This window comes from Tetranychus urticae, chromosome 1 (genome assembly GCF_039701765.1).
Source record: "Tetranychus urticae isolate SD_2017Ah chromosome 1, NJAU_TeUrti_SD_1.0, whole genome shotgun sequence".
Classification (NCBI taxonomy): Eukaryota; Metazoa; Arthropoda; class Arachnida; order Trombidiformes; family Tetranychidae; genus Tetranychus; species Tetranychus urticae.
In genome coordinates, this window is record NC_142958.1 from 12961150 (window position 1) to 12977495 (window position 16346).

Consider the following 16346-nt stretch of genomic DNA (forward strand, 5'->3'; position numbering starts at 1 on the left):
AATGTTAAGTCAAAACTCAATTCTAATCCCAAAATCGAAAATCAAAGACAAACTCAAAGTCAAACTCAAGGTCAAACTCAATAATAATCTGAAAGTCACTTTAAGCCACTAGTTACAGATTCTAGACACTTACATACAATCAGTCCAACAAAAGCTATGTAAAACTTGGAAAAAAAAATTTGACCTTGAAAAAGACCTGCGTGACCTTGAAAAATGGAAAGATAATTTTGAGTTGATAATTTATTATCAAAGAAGTACACCTTTATCTCTTACTGTTTTCAAGTTATAAGCCAAAAAAAATCGAGTTTATCATAGTCAAATTTGTCACAAAAGGATAACTTTTCAATGGTAAAAGCTAGGTAAAATTGATAAATACAAAAGTTGTGTATCTTGATCAGAGGAATCTAACGCACTTTAGTGCGAAAAGATCAAGCGAGTAATAAAAAAGTTATGAGCAATTGAAAAAATGCAGGGTTAAAACTCGATTTTCCCATAGAAGGAGTGATTTTTTCGAATTTTTTTCAATGGCCAACTTCTTCAGACCGGAGGTCTGAGAAAGTTGGTCTACCCATAATAGGTCTAGAATAGTTATAAATACTTTTTTCAGAACTCATTTATCACATGCCATTGATTTTCTATGCATTTTCACGCAATGATAAAGTTAATCTGTAGGTTATCCTAATTTAAAACAATGCCTAACCTAATCTATTGTTGAAAGTCAATCTAAAACGATTCTAAGGTTGGTTGCAAATGCAATTCGTATGATAAATCAAAGTTAAACCCCATTTGGTAGCTATTCTGAACATATAGTTGATCTTAATTGTAATTTCAGTAATAAATCAATATGAAACTTAATCATATACCTAAAGTCAATCTAAACAGATCTCAATACAAAGGTTGGTCGCAAATGTAATTCTTATGATAAATCAAAGGTTGTACACATTTGATAGCTAATCTCAATCATAAGGTTGATCTAAAAGGTAATCTTGAGTCTCTATTGTTACACACTTGTTACTCCAGACACAAAAGCCAATACACTAAACATTAGAATAATTTAATTGATGTTAAGAACTACATTCAACTGTTTCATGATTGTCGCTAAAATGAAAGCAGCAATTACAAGGCTGATAAGAGTAGCATCCTTTTCTGTCCCCCTTGATATAGCTTACGGTTTTATTGAGTTCATTGTAGCGACATTCCATGCAACAAGGGTACTAAATCTTTCTTTCAAACACAATTTGAACCACAATTTATAAGATAAGCGATACTATTTTCCATGGTTAACTTATATATGTCAATTTGAGTCAGTTTAATACAATAAGAGTAAGATATCAATGAAGATTGATCCTAAAAATCTCTATGAATCACTTGAGAGCAAATGCTAATTCAAGTACTAGTATATTCATGATTGTAAAAACTGATCATTGATTAGTTAATACATTATCTAAACGCAAACAAATTGTCATCCATTGGAAAAAGCAGTGAAATTCGATAGAATCGTGATTGAAAAATGTACATATTTGGTGTGTTGACTTCTGATAAATCAAAGTTGAGTCATTTACATGATTACCTTCTTAATACGGATTTATCTGTTTATACGACTTGCTCAAAGAGGTGAACGCATACTTCAACGAAATATGTAAGCAAGATCTGTTTATCTAGGATGACTAGTTGGTGAGAAATCGGGAAAAGACTAAAAACAATGAATATACAAATAGAGACTACAAAGCTCACATCATTTTATCACCTCAATATCATCAAAAGCAGATTCAATCAAACATGTTAACTTACTTTAATTTGTTGATGTTGAAAATGATTGAGAAAAATATCGAAGTTTTTGCAAGGCCAATTTTGGGACAATACCAATGAATCTCAGAATGATAGTATCCAATTCGCAACAATAATCCGAGGTGGTAGTAATAAGCTGGTTAAAAGATAAAAAATGGCTTAATGGAGATGGTTTTTCCAATTGTCACACACAAAAACTCACCTTCGTTAGATATTAAACACAAAAACTGAGAAAACTTAGTAAGTAGAAGATGAACACTTTTAAAAAGCAATGTTGCTCAATTGATGACGATAAACTGATACAACTGAATAGTTAAAGGATCAAGGCTTTTTAAAAGCAATGTTGTTGAATTGTTGGACAAAAAAGGAAGAAAACTAAGTAGTTAAAAGATAAGCAGTGTTGTACAATCGATGGACGAAAAACTGAGAAAACTAAGTAGTTAAAGATGAACACTTTTAAAAGCAATGTTGTACAATCGATGGACAAATCATTTGTGGCTGCAAAGAAAAAATTTACCCTATCCTTCCGCATTTTATACTTTTCTTTGGCACTAAAATTTCCATAAATTAATTGCTTTAAGTTATTTTTGGTTGTGATTGATTGAACTAGGATACCAGGATGTATAAATATGTATGCAAATCCTTAAATCATAAATATAAATAAAATAAGCTTTAAAGGGTTAAAAAGACACAATTGTGTCAAAAACGTGGATAGAGATCCAATGTCAATCAAATTCAACAGGTCAAAAGTTGGAATTAAATTATTAATATTCATATAGTTGTTTTGATGCATATTCAATGATTACTTCCTTTGCAATGATCGATAATCAATCAGAGATCAATAATTGACAAGCTGAATAATGGGGTATCTTGTGTATCTTTATTACTACTTACTTTAATATAAAACTTACTAAAATAGAAGTAGAAATAGAATTGATTCGAATCTATTTTACTCTAATCTTCACTGTTTAGCATAAAGACTTACCGCGATCAAAGCTCCAGCACTGGAGACGTTGATTATAGCCCCTTTAGACTCAGCTAAACTAGTTGTAGCTAATTCAGTTAATCACACAACAGCTCGAACATTTACATGCATTATTTGATCATAATCTTCAAGGTAACCAGGATCACCAAACTCTTTATTAGCAGCAATACCAGCATTGTTCACCAGAATATCCAATCGATTGTAGGCAGAAATCGTCTCATTAAAAGCTCGAACAACATCTTCATCTCTTGTGAAGTCAGCTTTTATTACAAGAGGCTTGTAGTGATGAGGTGACTTGGATTGACACTCAGCAGCAACTTTATCCAGTTTACTTTGATTACGTCCAACTATGACCACTTTAGCGCCCAAAGATGAAAAGAGTAAAGCTGTTGCAGCTCCAATCCCATCACTTGAACCAGTGACTAAAGCTACTTTATTGTGCAAATTGATCATAATGTAAAACCATTTATTTACTGTTTTGCAATGCACTAAGCATCCTCTTTTAGTGCTGTGATAAAATGTTCCCTTTCAGTTTACAGCTCGATATTGAATTTCAAGGGCACTAATATATGCTGTTTGGGATTCAAAAATTTTACTGAATTATGGGATTAATTAAAACATGGCAAATATTAATACGTTAATACTTGAATAAATACATTCTTGCATATCTGATACAATTGGCAAAACTATTACTGATTGATTAATATGGTTTTGTGAATAGCAATTATGAACCGACTACATTTACCCTTCCATCACTACAAGCCAGTTGTCGTTAAGGCTGATTTTATTAGAGATGAAGATGTTGTTCGAACCTTTGAAGAAACCATTTCTGTTTATAAAACTTTGGACATTTTAGTCAACAATTGTGGACTTTCTTCAAAAAAAGGGTTCGGTGAACCTGAGGCATTGGCTGATTATGATCAAGTTCAGCAGATTAATGTTCGTTCTACTGTTCGTCTTACTGAATTGGCTTCTCCACACTTGAAAGAAACCAATGGATCTATTGTCAATGTTTCAAGTGTTGCAGGATTAAGATCAGTGAGTATTAATAACTTGGTTTTACAAGCAAACTGAATGTCTTAATATCGTTTTTTGTTTCATTTACAGTTTGAAGATTCTTGGTCTTATTGTATGTCAAAAGCTTCCGTGGATATGTTTACAAAGTGTATGGCAGGTAAACTGGCTCCTTATGTTCGAGTAAATTCAGTTAATCCAGGAGGCAACTCGTACAAGCTTCGGACGACATCGACCTGGTGTGGAGGCCTTCTTACCAGTCTTAGCTCAAAAGCAACCTTTGAGACGAATCGCTGAGCCAATAGATATTGCCAATGTGATTGCTTTCCTCGCATCCGAAGCCGCAAGAAACATGACTGGTTCAATTGTCGTTTCAGACTCTGGTTTTTTAGTCTAAACGCAAACAAATTGTCATCCATTGGAAAAAGCAGTGAAATTCGATAGAATCGTGATTGAAAAATGTACATATTTGGTGTGTTGACTTCTGATAAATCAAAGTTGAGTCATTTACATGATTACCTTCTTAATACGGATTTATCTGTTTATACGACTTGCTCAAAGAGGTGAACGCATACTTCAACGAAATATGTAAGCAAGATCTGTTTATCTAGGATGACTAGTTGGTGAGAAATCGGGAAAAGACTAAAAACAATGAATATACAAATAGAGACTACAAAGCTCACATCATTTTATCACCTCAATATCATCAAAAGCAGATTCAATCAAACATGTTAACTTACTTTAATTTGTTGATGTTGAAAATGATTGAGAAAAATATCGAAGTTTTTGCAAGGCCAATTTTGGGACAATACCAATGAATCTCAGAATGATAGTATCCAATTCGCAACAATAATCCGAGGTGGTAGTAATAAGCTGGTTAAAAGATAAAAAATGGCTTAATGGAGATGGTTTTTCCAATTGTCACACACAAAAACTCACCTTCGTTAGATATTAAACACAAAAACTGAGAAAACTTAGTAAGTAGAAGATGAACACTTTTAAAAAGCAATGTTGCTCAATTGATGACGATAAACTGATACAACTGAATAGTTAAAGGATCAAGGCTTTTTAAAAGCAATGTTGTTGAATTGTTGGACAAAAAAGGAAGAAAACTAAGTAGTTAAAAGATAAGCAGTGTTGTACAATCGATGGACGAAAAACTGAGAAAACTAAGTAGTTAAAGATGAACACTTTTAAAAGCAATGTTGTACAATCGATGGACAAATCATTTGTGGCTGCAAAGAAAAAATTTACCCTATCCTTCCGCATTTTATACTTTTCTTTGGCACTAAAATTTCCATAAATTAATTGCTTTAAGTTATTTTTGGTTGTGATTGATTGAACTAGGATACCAGGATGTATAAATATGTATGCAAATCCTTAAATCATAAATATAAATAAAATAAGCTTTAAAGGGTTAAAAAGACACAATTGTGTCAAAAACGTGGATAGAGATCCAATGTCAATCAAATTCAACAGGTCAAAAGTTGGAATTAAATTATTAATATTCATATAGTTGTTTTGATGCATATTCAATGATTACTTCCTTTGCAATGATCGATAATCAATCAGAGATCAATAATTGACAAGCTGAATAATGGGGTATCTTGTGTATCTTTATTACTACTTACTTTAATATAAAACTTACTAAAATAGAAGTAGAAATAGAATTGATTCGAATCTATTTTACTCTAATCTTCACTGTTTAGCATAAAGACTTACCGCGATCAAAGCTCCAGCACTGGAGACGTTGATTATAGCCCCTTTAGACTCAGCTAAACTAGTTGTAGCTAATTCAGTTAATCACACAACAGCTCGAACATTTACATGCATTATTTGATCATAATCTTCAAGGTAACCAGGATCACCAAACTCTTTATTAGCAGCAATACCAGCATTGTTCACCAGAATATCCAATCGATTGTAGGCAGAAATCGTCTCATTAAAAGCTCGAACAACATCTTCATCTCTTGTGAAGTCAGCTTTTATTACAAGAGGCTTGTAGTGATGAGGTGACTTGGATTGACACTCAGCAGCAACTTTATCCAGTTTACTTTGATTACGTCCAACTATGACCACTTTAGCGCCCAAAGATGAAAAGAGTAAAGCTGTTGCAGCTCCAATCCCATCACTTGAACCAGTGACTAAAGCTACTTTATTGTGCAAATTGATCATAATGTAAAACCATTTATTTACTGTTTTGCAATGCACTAAGCATCCTCTTTTAGTGCTGTGATAAAATGTTCCCTTTCAGTTTACAGCTCGATATTGAATTTCAAGGGCACTAATATATGCTGTTTGGGATTCAAAAATTTTACTGAATTATGGGATTAATTAAAACATGGCAAATATTAATACGTTAATACTTGAATAAATACATTCTTGCATATCTGATACAATTGGCAAAACTATTACTGATTGATTAATATGGTTTTGTGAATAGCAATTATGAACCGACTACATTTACCCTTCCATCACTACAAGCCAGTTGTCGTTAAGGCTGATTTTATTAGAGATGAAGATGTTGTTCGAACCTTTGAAGAAACCATTTCTGTTTATAAAACTTTGGACATTTTAGTCAACAATTGTGGACTTTCTTCAAAAAAAGGGTTCGGTGAACCTGAGGCATTGGCTGATTATGATCAAGTTCAGCAGATTAATGTTCGTTCTACTGTTCGTCTTACTGAATTGGCTTCTCCACACTTGAAAGAAACCAATGGATCTATTGTCAATGTTTCAAGTGTTGCAGGATTAAGATCAGTGAGTATTAATAACTTGGTTTTACAAGCAAACTGAATGTCTTAATATCGTTTTTTGTTTCATTTACAGTTTGAAGATTCTTGGTCTTATTGTATGTCAAAAGCTTCCGTGGATATGTTTACAAAGTGTATGGCAGGTAAACTGGCTCCTTATGTTCGAGTAAATTCAGTTAATCCAGGAGGCAACTCGTACAAGCTTCGGACGACATCGACCTGGTGTGGAGGCCTTCTTACCAGTCTTAGCTCAAAAGCAACCTTTGAGACGAATCGCTGAGCCAATAGATATTGCCAATGTGATTGCTTTCCTCGCATCCGAAGCCGCAAGAAACATGACTGGTTCAATTGTCGTTTCAGACTCTGGTTTTTTAGTTACTGACCCTTATGCAAAATAATTTTCGAAATAAAAACTGTTTTTCTTTGAAAAATTATCTAAAACGTTGTTGAAAACCTAAGTCGTTTTATTTGTATACATTCAATTCAAGTCATTTTCATTCATTGAATTGTGAAAAAATTTCTAGTGCAAAGTACTTTTAATCGTTTTAATAAACTTTAAATTTCAATTCCTTCAGACTCTCTCGGATATTTTATTCAACTTCTTAACTCCTTAATATCAAGCCTGTTTAGGCTTAACAGCAATACAGATTATCTTACTTTATCTAGGATTCTCAAAAGTGACTTCATATTCACTCTGAGTTTCACTTGCAGATCCAGATTTCGGTGAATTGCAGGCTTGCCTGAGTGAAATCGATGTAAATGCATTTTTATTAATATATTCAACAAATCTCTTCGATGCTTTTATCATGCTAAGGATCTTTTTTACTCTCCTTGATTGAGTGCCTCGTTGAGTGTTAGTCCAACTATGGCTACTTTAGCGCCTAAAGATGAAGATGAAAAGTGTGAAGCTCTTGCTTTTCCGATTCAATCACTTGAACGAATGATTAGGGCTACTTGTCTGTTTATTCAATGAAATTAATGCACAACAGTAGCAGTTATTCATTTGAATAACAAGCAAAAATTTATGTAACAAAAATTTTACTTGTTATTTTTGTAGACCGATTGTTGAAGTTTAATTTTAAGTTTAGTTTTGTAGCTTATGCTATTGAAGAAATATGGACTTGCTATAACTTACGCTTTACCATCACTTCTGCAGAAATCAAAGGTACTAATTGAAATATCACTAGAATTCTCATTAAGTTGAGGCACTTAGTGGCATATTAACTAATATGCCACTACTTTACTAACTTTGTAGTGCACTAAGCATCCTTGTCTAGTGCTGTGATAAAATGTTCCCTTCCAGTTTACAATGCGATATTGACTGTTGATAAATCCTAGTACAACAATAGATGCTATTTCAGATTGAAAAACTTGAGGATTATTTTATTATGAGGATTATGGGATAAATTATTAATAAAATTGTTAATTATTAATAGTTGCGTAGTGAATGAATATATTTCTTGCAAATAAGGTAAAATTAACCTTAGTTTGATCACTTTTATTACATCCAATGCAATTGTTTACAATAAAATTTTCGTACAATTTACATTTTCCCTTTCATGGGATTAGTCTTTTTCATACAATTAATCAGTAGATTAATCCGGGAATCCCAGAGTTGATAGACAACTGTTACTTTATTCATACGTTAACAGCTTGCTATTTAAACTTGTTCAAGTTTTGCTTGTTATACAGTTGAGTAGCTGTTACTGTTGCATATTAATATTATTGAATCAACCAAACCAAGTTAATAAAAAGTTTACAAAATGATCAATTTGGATAATAAAGTTGCTTTAATTACTGGTTCAAGTGATGGGATTGGAGCTGCAACCGCTTTACTCTTTTCATCTTTAGGTGCTAAAGTAGCCATCGTCGGTCGTGATCAAACCAAACTGGATAAAGTTGCTGCTGAATGTGAATCAAAGTCACCTCATCACTACAAGCCTGTTGTTATTAAGGCTGATTTTATTAGAGATGAAGATGTTGTTCGAACCTTTGAAGAAACCCTTTCTGCTTACAAAACTTTGGACATTTTAGTCAACAATTGTGGACTTTCTTCAAAAAAAGGGTTCGGTGAACCTGATGCATTGGCTGATTATGATCGAGTTCAACAGATTAATGTCCGTTCTGCTGTTCGTCTTACTGAATTAGCTGCACCACACTTGAAGGAAACCAATGGAGCCATTGTTAATGTTTCAAGTGTTGCAGGCGTAAGACCAGTGAGTATTAGCAACAATTTTACTAAAAGTACGGCTACCCAGAGTAACCTGTTAACATTTTGTCTCTTTATTTCTTGTTGTGCAGAACCCAAGAGGTTGGTCTTATTGTATGTCAAAAGCTGCACTGGATATGTTTACAAAGTGTATGGCTGGTAAACTGGCTCCACATGTTCGAGTTAATACAGTTAGCCCAGGAGGAACTCGAACAAACTTCTTTTCGGCACATCCCGACCCAGATTCCTTTCTGTCAATGGTAGCTCAAAGTGTCCCTTTGAAACGAATTGGCGAACCAATAGATATTGCCAATTTAATTGCCTTCCTTGCATCTGATGCCGCGAGAAACATGACTGGTTCAATTGTTCTTTCAGACACTGGCATGTTAGTTGCTGATCCTTATGCAAAATAAACGTTTCAATTAATTCATGAATTGAGGGAAAATCAGAAATAATCAAATCGAATTTTTGTATGACTTCTAAAATAAAAGCAATTATTCTGAGAAAATTGTCTGTATGCATTTTCTACGATGGTTTTACGATCTCTCTAGTTTGCTTGCAATGCTGCAAAAACGTTGATTCGACCGGTTTAGTTACAAGTTAACTTATGTCTTTACATTTTATTCAATTTGCCGTGAGTACGACGAGTAAATATTGCACTTAATGAGCAATCGTAGCTCTTAATAAGTTCAACCTTTAATTCCTATTCAACAAAATCACTCTTCATGTTGATTGAATTCTGTATTTAACCCACTTATTTATAATCACAACTAATTAGCTTGGATAAACCATACAATAAAACAAACTTGATACAAAAGCAAATGCAAATTCACATGTACAAATTGTGCCTAACGAAAAGGGTTCTGAAACAAATTGCATGGTATGATGTGACTAGAAAAGTTGCAAATAGGTTGAAATTCAAAGAACTCAGATTTCTGTGTAAATCATGTTCAATACGTTTGAGGGAAAAAGCATTTTCATAAATTCTCGGTTTAGAATAAAAATCACAATTTAAACGATCAATAATGTATTTTATTTAATATTTAAGCAGATAATTGTTGACATTTCTGGTAATTTTTAACTGAGAAGATACAAAAGTATTATTACATTTGATTTACTCTGTTTTTATATTGTAAGGATCAACAACGAGATATCCAGAGTCGGAAACGACGATTGAACCAGTCATGTTTCGTGAAGCATCAGATGCGAGGAAAGCAATGAGTTGGGCGATATCTTCTGGATCAGCGACTCGTTTCAATGGCTGCATTTTTGCTAGGTAATCCTGAATAGCTGTTGGGTCGGGTGTTGCACGAAGGAAACTGGTCCGCACTATTCCAGGATTGACTGAATTTACTCTGATATTAGGTGCCAATTTGCCAGCCATTGACTTGGTGAACATATCGAGTGCAGCTTTGGACATACCATAAGCCCAAAAAGCGTTGGGATTCTGTGCAGAATGGATAATATATTAGATATTATACAAATTATGTAATATTTTAATAGATCATTGAAAACTTTATTAAGAGAGCTTCTGCATAAAGTAGCTTCAAATTCATGGTAAAAACTACTTTGTTCAATGTTGGCAAGAATAAAGACGTAATCATTCGAATCTACTTGCCGAAAATCTTCACTTTTTTAAACAAACTTGAGAAAAAGCATAAAGACTTACCGCGATCAAACTACCAGCACTGGAAACGTTGACAATAGCACCTTTAGACTCCGCTAAACTAGATGTAGCTAATTCAGTTAGTTGCACAACAGCTCGAACATTTACATGCATTATTTGATCATAATCTTCAAGGTAACCAGGATCACCAAACTCTTTATTAGCAGCAATACCAGCATTGTTCACCAGAATATCCAATCGATTGTAGGCAGAAATCGTCTCATTAAAAGCTCGAACAACATCTTCATCTCTTGTGAAGTCAGCTTTTATTACAAGAGGCTTGTAGTGATGAGGCGACTTGGATTGACACTCAGCAGCAACTTTATCCAGTTTACTTTGATTACGTCCAACTATGGATACTTTAGCACCCAAAGATGAGAAGAGTACAGCTGTTGCAGCTCCAATCCCATCACTTGAACCAGTGACTAAAGCAACTTTATTGTCCAAATTGATCATAATGTAAAATTGACTGCGGGTGAATTAATACTAAATAGTTGATATAAAAAGAGGGAATGTAATGAATATTAGTTTACCTTTTGAATAACAATTTGTGGTAAAAATTCGTCTTTAAATAGCAGTTGGGTCCATTTTACGCCCATGACAAGTAAAAAGGTGGGTTTTCGGGTTCATGCTCATTATAAAATATGAACTTGTTACAACTTTCGATTTCCAATTATTTCTAGAGTCGAATCAAAGTTATCCATGAAAACATCGATAAAATGTTTACTCTGTTTATGTTACTCTACCATCTACCAGAGGAAGCATATCGAGCCACTTGTCAGATTGAATTTCATTACTTCACAACAATCAGCCACTTAACATTTTTCAATGCACTTGGTATCCTTGGCTCTGATAAAATGTTCCAGTGTTCATGTTTCATTCTTTCAGTTCATGTACAGTTGGTACATGTTGATAAATGCAGAGTTTGATCACTTTATAGCAATTATTATCACAAGTTTAAGAAACTTCAAGTAAAAGAAAAGAAAAAACCCTTGAAATGATTTTCACGAATCGAAAGTCAATCATAAAAATTGGTTGTAGTGACCATCGGATGGTCGAATCAAATGAATAGTCATTTTGATTATAAGGATGATTGTAAAGGAAGATGATAAAAGAAGATCCCTCAAGAAGACGATCTTTATTATTTTTCGTGAATGATTGAAGTCAAAAAGTTGTTAAGTTTCCCTTTTTACTATTATTGTTCATTGTTATTATTGTTGATAGCATATTGAACATTTCGTCTTCTTTTATCATCATATTCATCGTCTTCTATTGTGATATTTTGTTAGTAAGTCAAGAAGAAGAAAAAACCTTGTAAATTTTAAGCGCTAAGCATCAAGTACAGTAAATGTGTTTGGTCACTTTAGACGATGTAGCCTCTAACTTTTAACAATTGCATGAAAAGTTTACTTTTTCAATCCCCTTCTCATCTTCACCTTCATCATCTTTATCAACACCAACAACATGGACCAGCTTCCTCTTGTTCATGTAACAATTTCCCTCAGTTCAACATTTGGAAACAATCAAAAGCCATTTTCAATGTTCAATTCATTATTTGTGTGACCCTTCAACATATTGCTCGATAAATAATAATACAACCTGTTAATTTTAGTTATTATTGTATAATGAAATAGCAGCAAGAGTCACAATTAATCAATAAATCGATAATAAATTGATTTTCATTGTGGTGGGCCAATTTTTCCCTCCATTTTCTTGAAGCCAGTCATATTGTTTTCATCGACAACATCATGACTGATCGCAAGTTTCTTTCCACTGACTGTGATAAATGCAATACACATTCGAGACTCAAAAATTTTAATAAAAATTTTATATCAAAACTTAAAAATGGAATAAAATCTAGCTCTTGGCAAAATGTAATTCCAGTTTGAATTGTGAAGTAATATCAAAAGTTTCGAACATACAAATCTTTCGATTACACAAATGGGTACACTATTCACCTCACCTTCACTCTTTCTTTCCGACCTTTGCTTGCTTCAGCGAACCTCACCCTTCAACTCACTGTCAAAATCTCTCTCATTTGTTGGTTCTTTTCCCGAATCCTAACTGATTGATTTTTACCTTTCATCTCATTGTCTTTGACCCTTAAACTGTGACTGTAAATCTGTTGAAGTATCAGTTTTTTTTGAATAACAACATGCGACCACTCATTGTCTTAAAATATCAATTGGTTTGATTTTCTATCCATAAAAGTGGTGCATAAAAAGATAAGTTTTCGGGTTCATGCTTATAATAAAATATGAACTTGTTAAAATTATCGTTTCCAAGAAATCGATGAAATGTTCAAGTCATTTTATCAATTACCGGATAAGGCACATTGAGGCACTAGTTAGATTGAATTTTTCACTTCACAATCAGTCACATACGATATACTTGAACTTAGTATCCTTGACTGATGAGTTGATAAAATGTTTCAGTGTTTATGTTTCAATCTTTCAGCTCACAGTTTGAGTGAGCATGTTGATAAATAAAGGGTTTGCTATATTTAGTTTATTATTACAAGAAAGGAAACCTAAGGGAGCGTTCCGATTATTTGCAAGTGAAGATTATGTACAATATACATTTTCCCTTTCATATAATTAATCAGTATTCATCCGGGAATCCCAGAGTTGATACTGAAAGTAGATACTGTTACTGAATTAATCTATTTGCAGCTTGTTATTTAAGCTTGAGCAAGTTTTTTTTGTTATTCAATGAATAACTAGTGCTGCACATAAATTTCATTGAAAAAACTAACAAGTTGTAAGTTAAGTGAATAAACAGTTTACAAAATGATCAATTTGGTTAATAAAGTTGCTTTAATCACTGGTTCAAGTGACGGTATCGGAGCTGCAACAGCTATACTCTTCTCATCTTTGGGTGCTAAAGTGGCCATAGTTGGACGTGATCAAAGTAAACTGGATAGGGTTGCTGCTGAATGTGAAACGAAGTCACCTCGACATTACAAGCCTGTTGTTATTAAGGCTGATTTTATTAGAGAGGAAGATGTGGTTCGAACCTTCGAAGAAACCATTTCTGCTTACAAAACTTTGGACATTTTAGTCAACAATGCTGCTATTCCTGCACACAAAGGATTCGGTGAACCAGATGCTATGGCTGATTATGATCGAGTACAGCAGGTTAATGTTCGGGCTGTAGTTCGTCTTACTGAATTAGCTGCACCACATCTAAAGGAAACCAATGGATCTATTGTTAATGTTTCAAGCACTGCTGGAATAAAACCAGTGAGTATTGATAACATGGTTGTACTAGCAAACTAATTGTCTTTATTTCATTTTTTGTTTCATTCACAGTTTCCAGCAACTTGGTCTTATTGTATGTCAAAAGCTGCACTGGATATGTTTACAAAGTGTATGGCTGGTAAACTGGCTCCTCATGTTCGAGTGAATACAGTTAGTCCAGGAGGAACTCGAACAAGCTTTGCCCGAGATCGCCCAGACCCGGACGCTTTTAGGGCACGTTTAGCTGAAATGCAGCCAATGCAACGACTTGCTGAACCACTAGATATTGCCAATACAATAGCTTTCCTCGCATCTGATGCTGCAAGAAACATGACTGGTTCGATTGTTGTTTCAGACTCTGGCATGTTAATTGCTGATCCTTATGCTAAATAAGCTTACTTTTGATTAAATTAAACCATGTTTCAATCAAATAGGATAATTGTATAGTTTGCGAAATAAAAACATTATCTGGTAAAACCATTTTGCTCATGAAAATAAAGGATGAATCATTAACTAAGCATAATTATCTTGAATTTTACGTAAAGCTTATTTGTAAATTACGATGAGCGGGCATGTAAAGCATGATTGAATGTATGAAATCGTTTTATGTTATCTTTTATGAAGATGGAACTATGAATGACAGCATAGTAATAACTGCTATTTTTACAGCAGCCAGAGTTGATGTAAAATCTAGAGTAATGGAAATTCCGCTAGCCGAGAATCAAACATCTTTGAACCCGATACTATAAAGGAATCGAACGATCAGAGGAAGAACGAGATTCAATTAATATAGATTTAGACCTTTGATCGAATATTTTTTCAAATTTTGACCATAAGAATTTAAAATGACTCAAGTTTCAAATGATAATTTGTGCATAGTGGGCAAAGATTCTTGAAATTTGGTAGAAATTGAGTGAACGAACAGACTGCAATAAATATTCATGAAGTGCACAATACTTTCAAGGAACTAATCGTAATGGACCATCAACATAATTGTGTTTACCTGCATTTTCAATCAAAACCCTAGTACCGAATGCGTCAGAATAATCAGTGGCGATAAGAATTGGGCTGTTCTTCTTTAAAAATTCACGATCGGATCAGGTTAATTCTTTCTTCTAAAAGAGTAAGTAATTCATTACTGAGTGTATATTGTAGGCATCACTTTTACATACGAGTTGAAACATAAGCAATTACAATTTTGTTAATTAACAGTTGATTCACGAAATACTTTCTTTTCGTCATCGTTGAGATTTGATAATTTTGCTAATGAACTTTTCGGGCATACAAAGCATTCGAAACTTAAACCAAAAATCTCTTCAAATCAGGTACAGGATTTTTGTATTAAAGAGATCGAATTCAGTACGAAAAATGGCACATTGTATCAATAATAACTCTTGCGTTCGCTGTATTCAACTGGTTTTGTTGGTAAAATGTTTTCATTTGTCTCTTGATAATATAAGCACAGAAAGTTGATCACAATTCCATAGTTCTAATCTATTTGTCAATTAAAACGATGTTGAAACCGTGGAGAAAAGTTCTCTACCCTCAACGGCGGTCATTGAAAAAGAGTAATCTCAGCAACATTTGCTTAAAAGTCTATAAATATCATTGATGAACTAAAAAGCGAAATTACCGCGAATTTACTAATTACTAGATAAAGCATTATCCATTAAGGCATTAAATCAACTGTCCAATTTGATTATTACTGGAGCATACAGAACTGATTTGGTATTCACCATTATTAATCAATTTATCGATTTATTTATTACACATGCCGGCCGCTAATCGGAACAGTCCCTGGTTTTTTATCCAATCCTTAATATTTTGATTATTGAGTTGGAGGAATCTGACTTCTTCACCTGTAGGCACCTTCTTATACTTCTCAAGTATTTGATAATACTTTCTGTATAAACGGATTACATATCTGGCAGCCAAATCAGGGTCTACCTCATTTATTTCCGCTGATACTTCTCTTTTCAGTCCAAGCGCTTCAGGCAAGTAAAACCTGATCAATTTCTATAAAGGGACGTTCTCAAACAACAGCTTGACATTGACATGTTCGATATTGTTTGCAGTTAATTCAAGGGGAGTAATCAGAAGGCTTACAATGGTTTCGTTATTTCCATCAAAGGTCAGCAATCGCATATCTTTACAGAGATGCAGGACGTCTCTCTTAATATCACACAAGGGTTTTGTTCCCTCTACTTTAGTTGTTGAAGGCTCTGTAGGTTTAACTCGAGTAGAGTAAATCCCTGTAGCTCCTGCTATCCTACTCTTGCTATGTCCTGCGATTGCCAAACTTTTAGGAGTACATGAAGGATATATGAACAAAACATATAGAGACAAAGCTTTCATCTTATTATCTTCTGGTCAGAGTCTTAACAAGTCGTTCAAACCAGAATACTTGTACTCGCCAAGACGTTTATTCGGATTGTCAGATTTATTAATAAGTTGTCGTAATTGAGCTTTCTCTTTCTGTTGCCTTTTTCGTCTACCTTCATTGGATTTCTTGTCCGGTTTAACAGCGTGTGGCTGTGATCGACCAAGGAAAAGACATGTAACGATTTGATGGTCTGATTCCATACAGGCTATACAATTAGTGCATGCGGAGCGTTTGTGCGATTCGCTAAAGCAAATATCACGAAGTTTTTTCTTTATTTGCTTATTGCGAACATTACCTAACTCTACTATA

The 16346-nt window shown here is 33.7% G+C and overlaps 5 protein-coding genes across 5 annotated transcripts; 4 read left to right on the forward strand and 1 right to left on the reverse strand.

The window, feature by feature from the left end:
* Positions 1 to 3359: 3359 nt before the first annotated feature.
* LOC149094607 (L-fucose dehydrogenase-like) lies at positions 3360 to 4174 on the forward strand. The gene is made up of 2 exons (XM_089270091.1): positions 3360 to 3811; positions 3881 to 4174. The coding sequence occupies exons 1-2, from the start codon at positions 3500 to 3502 to the stop codon at positions 4082 to 4084; spliced, it is 516 nt and encodes a 171-aa protein (XP_089126217.1). The 5' UTR covers positions 3360 to 3499; the 3' UTR covers positions 4085 to 4174.
* Positions 4175 to 6095: 1921 nt separating this feature from the next.
* Positions 6096 to 7114, forward strand: LOC149094608 (L-fucose dehydrogenase-like). Its single transcript, XM_089270090.1, has 2 exons — positions 6096 to 6547; positions 6617 to 7114. Exons 1-2 carry the CDS (start codon positions 6236 to 6238, stop codon positions 6818 to 6820), a joined length of 516 nt encoding a protein of 171 aa, XP_089126216.1. The 5' UTR covers positions 6096 to 6235; the 3' UTR covers positions 6821 to 7114.
* A 1127-nt stretch (positions 7115 to 8241) lies between these two features.
* On the forward strand, positions 8242 to 9257 carry LOC107360939 (uncharacterized). Its single transcript, XM_015927662.3, has 2 exons — positions 8242 to 8756; positions 8842 to 9257. Exons 1-2 carry the CDS (start codon positions 8304 to 8306, stop codon positions 9160 to 9162), a joined length of 774 nt encoding a protein of 257 aa, XP_015783148.2. The 5' UTR covers positions 8242 to 8303; the 3' UTR covers positions 9163 to 9257.
* A 502-nt stretch (positions 9258 to 9759) lies between these two features.
* LOC107361143 (uncharacterized) lies at positions 9760 to 11126 on the reverse strand. The gene is made up of 2 exons (XM_025160647.2): positions 10419 to 11126; positions 9760 to 10196 (listed from the first exon to the last, which is right to left on the reverse strand). Exons 1-2 carry the CDS (start codon positions 10869 to 10871, stop codon positions 9864 to 9866), a joined length of 786 nt encoding a protein of 261 aa, XP_025016415.2. The 5' UTR covers positions 10872 to 11126; the 3' UTR covers positions 9760 to 9863.
* Positions 11127 to 13130: 2004 nt separating this feature from the next.
* Positions 13131 to 14131, forward strand: LOC107360940 (uncharacterized). The gene is made up of 2 exons (XM_015927663.3): positions 13131 to 13657; positions 13727 to 14131. The coding sequence occupies exons 1-2, from the start codon at positions 13205 to 13207 to the stop codon at positions 14045 to 14047; spliced, it is 774 nt and encodes a 257-aa protein (XP_015783149.2). The 5' UTR covers positions 13131 to 13204; the 3' UTR covers positions 14048 to 14131.
* The last annotated feature ends 2215 nt before the right edge of the window (positions 14132 to 16346 follow it).

What these genes read in the sequence shown, in the direction of transcription:
- LOC149094607 (XM_089270091.1), top strand. Translation starts at nt 3,500, where the DNA reads ATGAACCGACTACATTTACCCTTCCATCACTACAAGCCAGTTGTCGTT. An exon ending in GTGTTGCAGGATTAAGATCA is followed by an intron (nt 3,812 to 3,880) that starts GTGAGTATTAAT and finishes TTTCATTTACAG; the next exon opens with TTTGAAGATTCTTGGTCTTA.
- LOC107361143 (XM_025160647.2), bottom strand. Translation starts at nt 10,871, where the DNA reads ATGATCAATTTGGACAATAAAGTTGCTTTAGTCACTGGTTCAAGTGAT. An exon ending in GTGCTGGTAGTTTGATCGCG is followed by an intron (nt 10,197 to 10,418) that starts GTAAGTCTTTAT and finishes CATTCTGCACAG; the next exon opens with AATCCCAACGCTTTTTGGGC.
- LOC107360940 (XM_015927663.3), top strand. Translation starts at nt 13,205, where the DNA reads ATGATCAATTTGGTTAATAAAGTTGCTTTAATCACTGGTTCAAGTGAC. An exon ending in GCACTGCTGGAATAAAACCA is followed by an intron (nt 13,658 to 13,726) that starts GTGAGTATTGAT and finishes TTTCATTCACAG; the next exon opens with TTTCCAGCAACTTGGTCTTA.
- LOC149094608 (XM_089270090.1), top strand. Translation starts at nt 6,236, where the DNA reads ATGAACCGACTACATTTACCCTTCCATCACTACAAGCCAGTTGTCGTT. An exon ending in GTGTTGCAGGATTAAGATCA is followed by an intron (nt 6,548 to 6,616) that starts GTGAGTATTAAT and finishes TTTCATTTACAG; the next exon opens with TTTGAAGATTCTTGGTCTTA.
- LOC107360939 (XM_015927662.3), top strand. Translation starts at nt 8,304, where the DNA reads ATGATCAATTTGGATAATAAAGTTGCTTTAATTACTGGTTCAAGTGAT. An exon ending in GTGTTGCAGGCGTAAGACCA is followed by an intron (nt 8,757 to 8,841) that starts GTGAGTATTAGC and finishes CTTGTTGTGCAG; the next exon opens with AACCCAAGAGGTTGGTCTTA.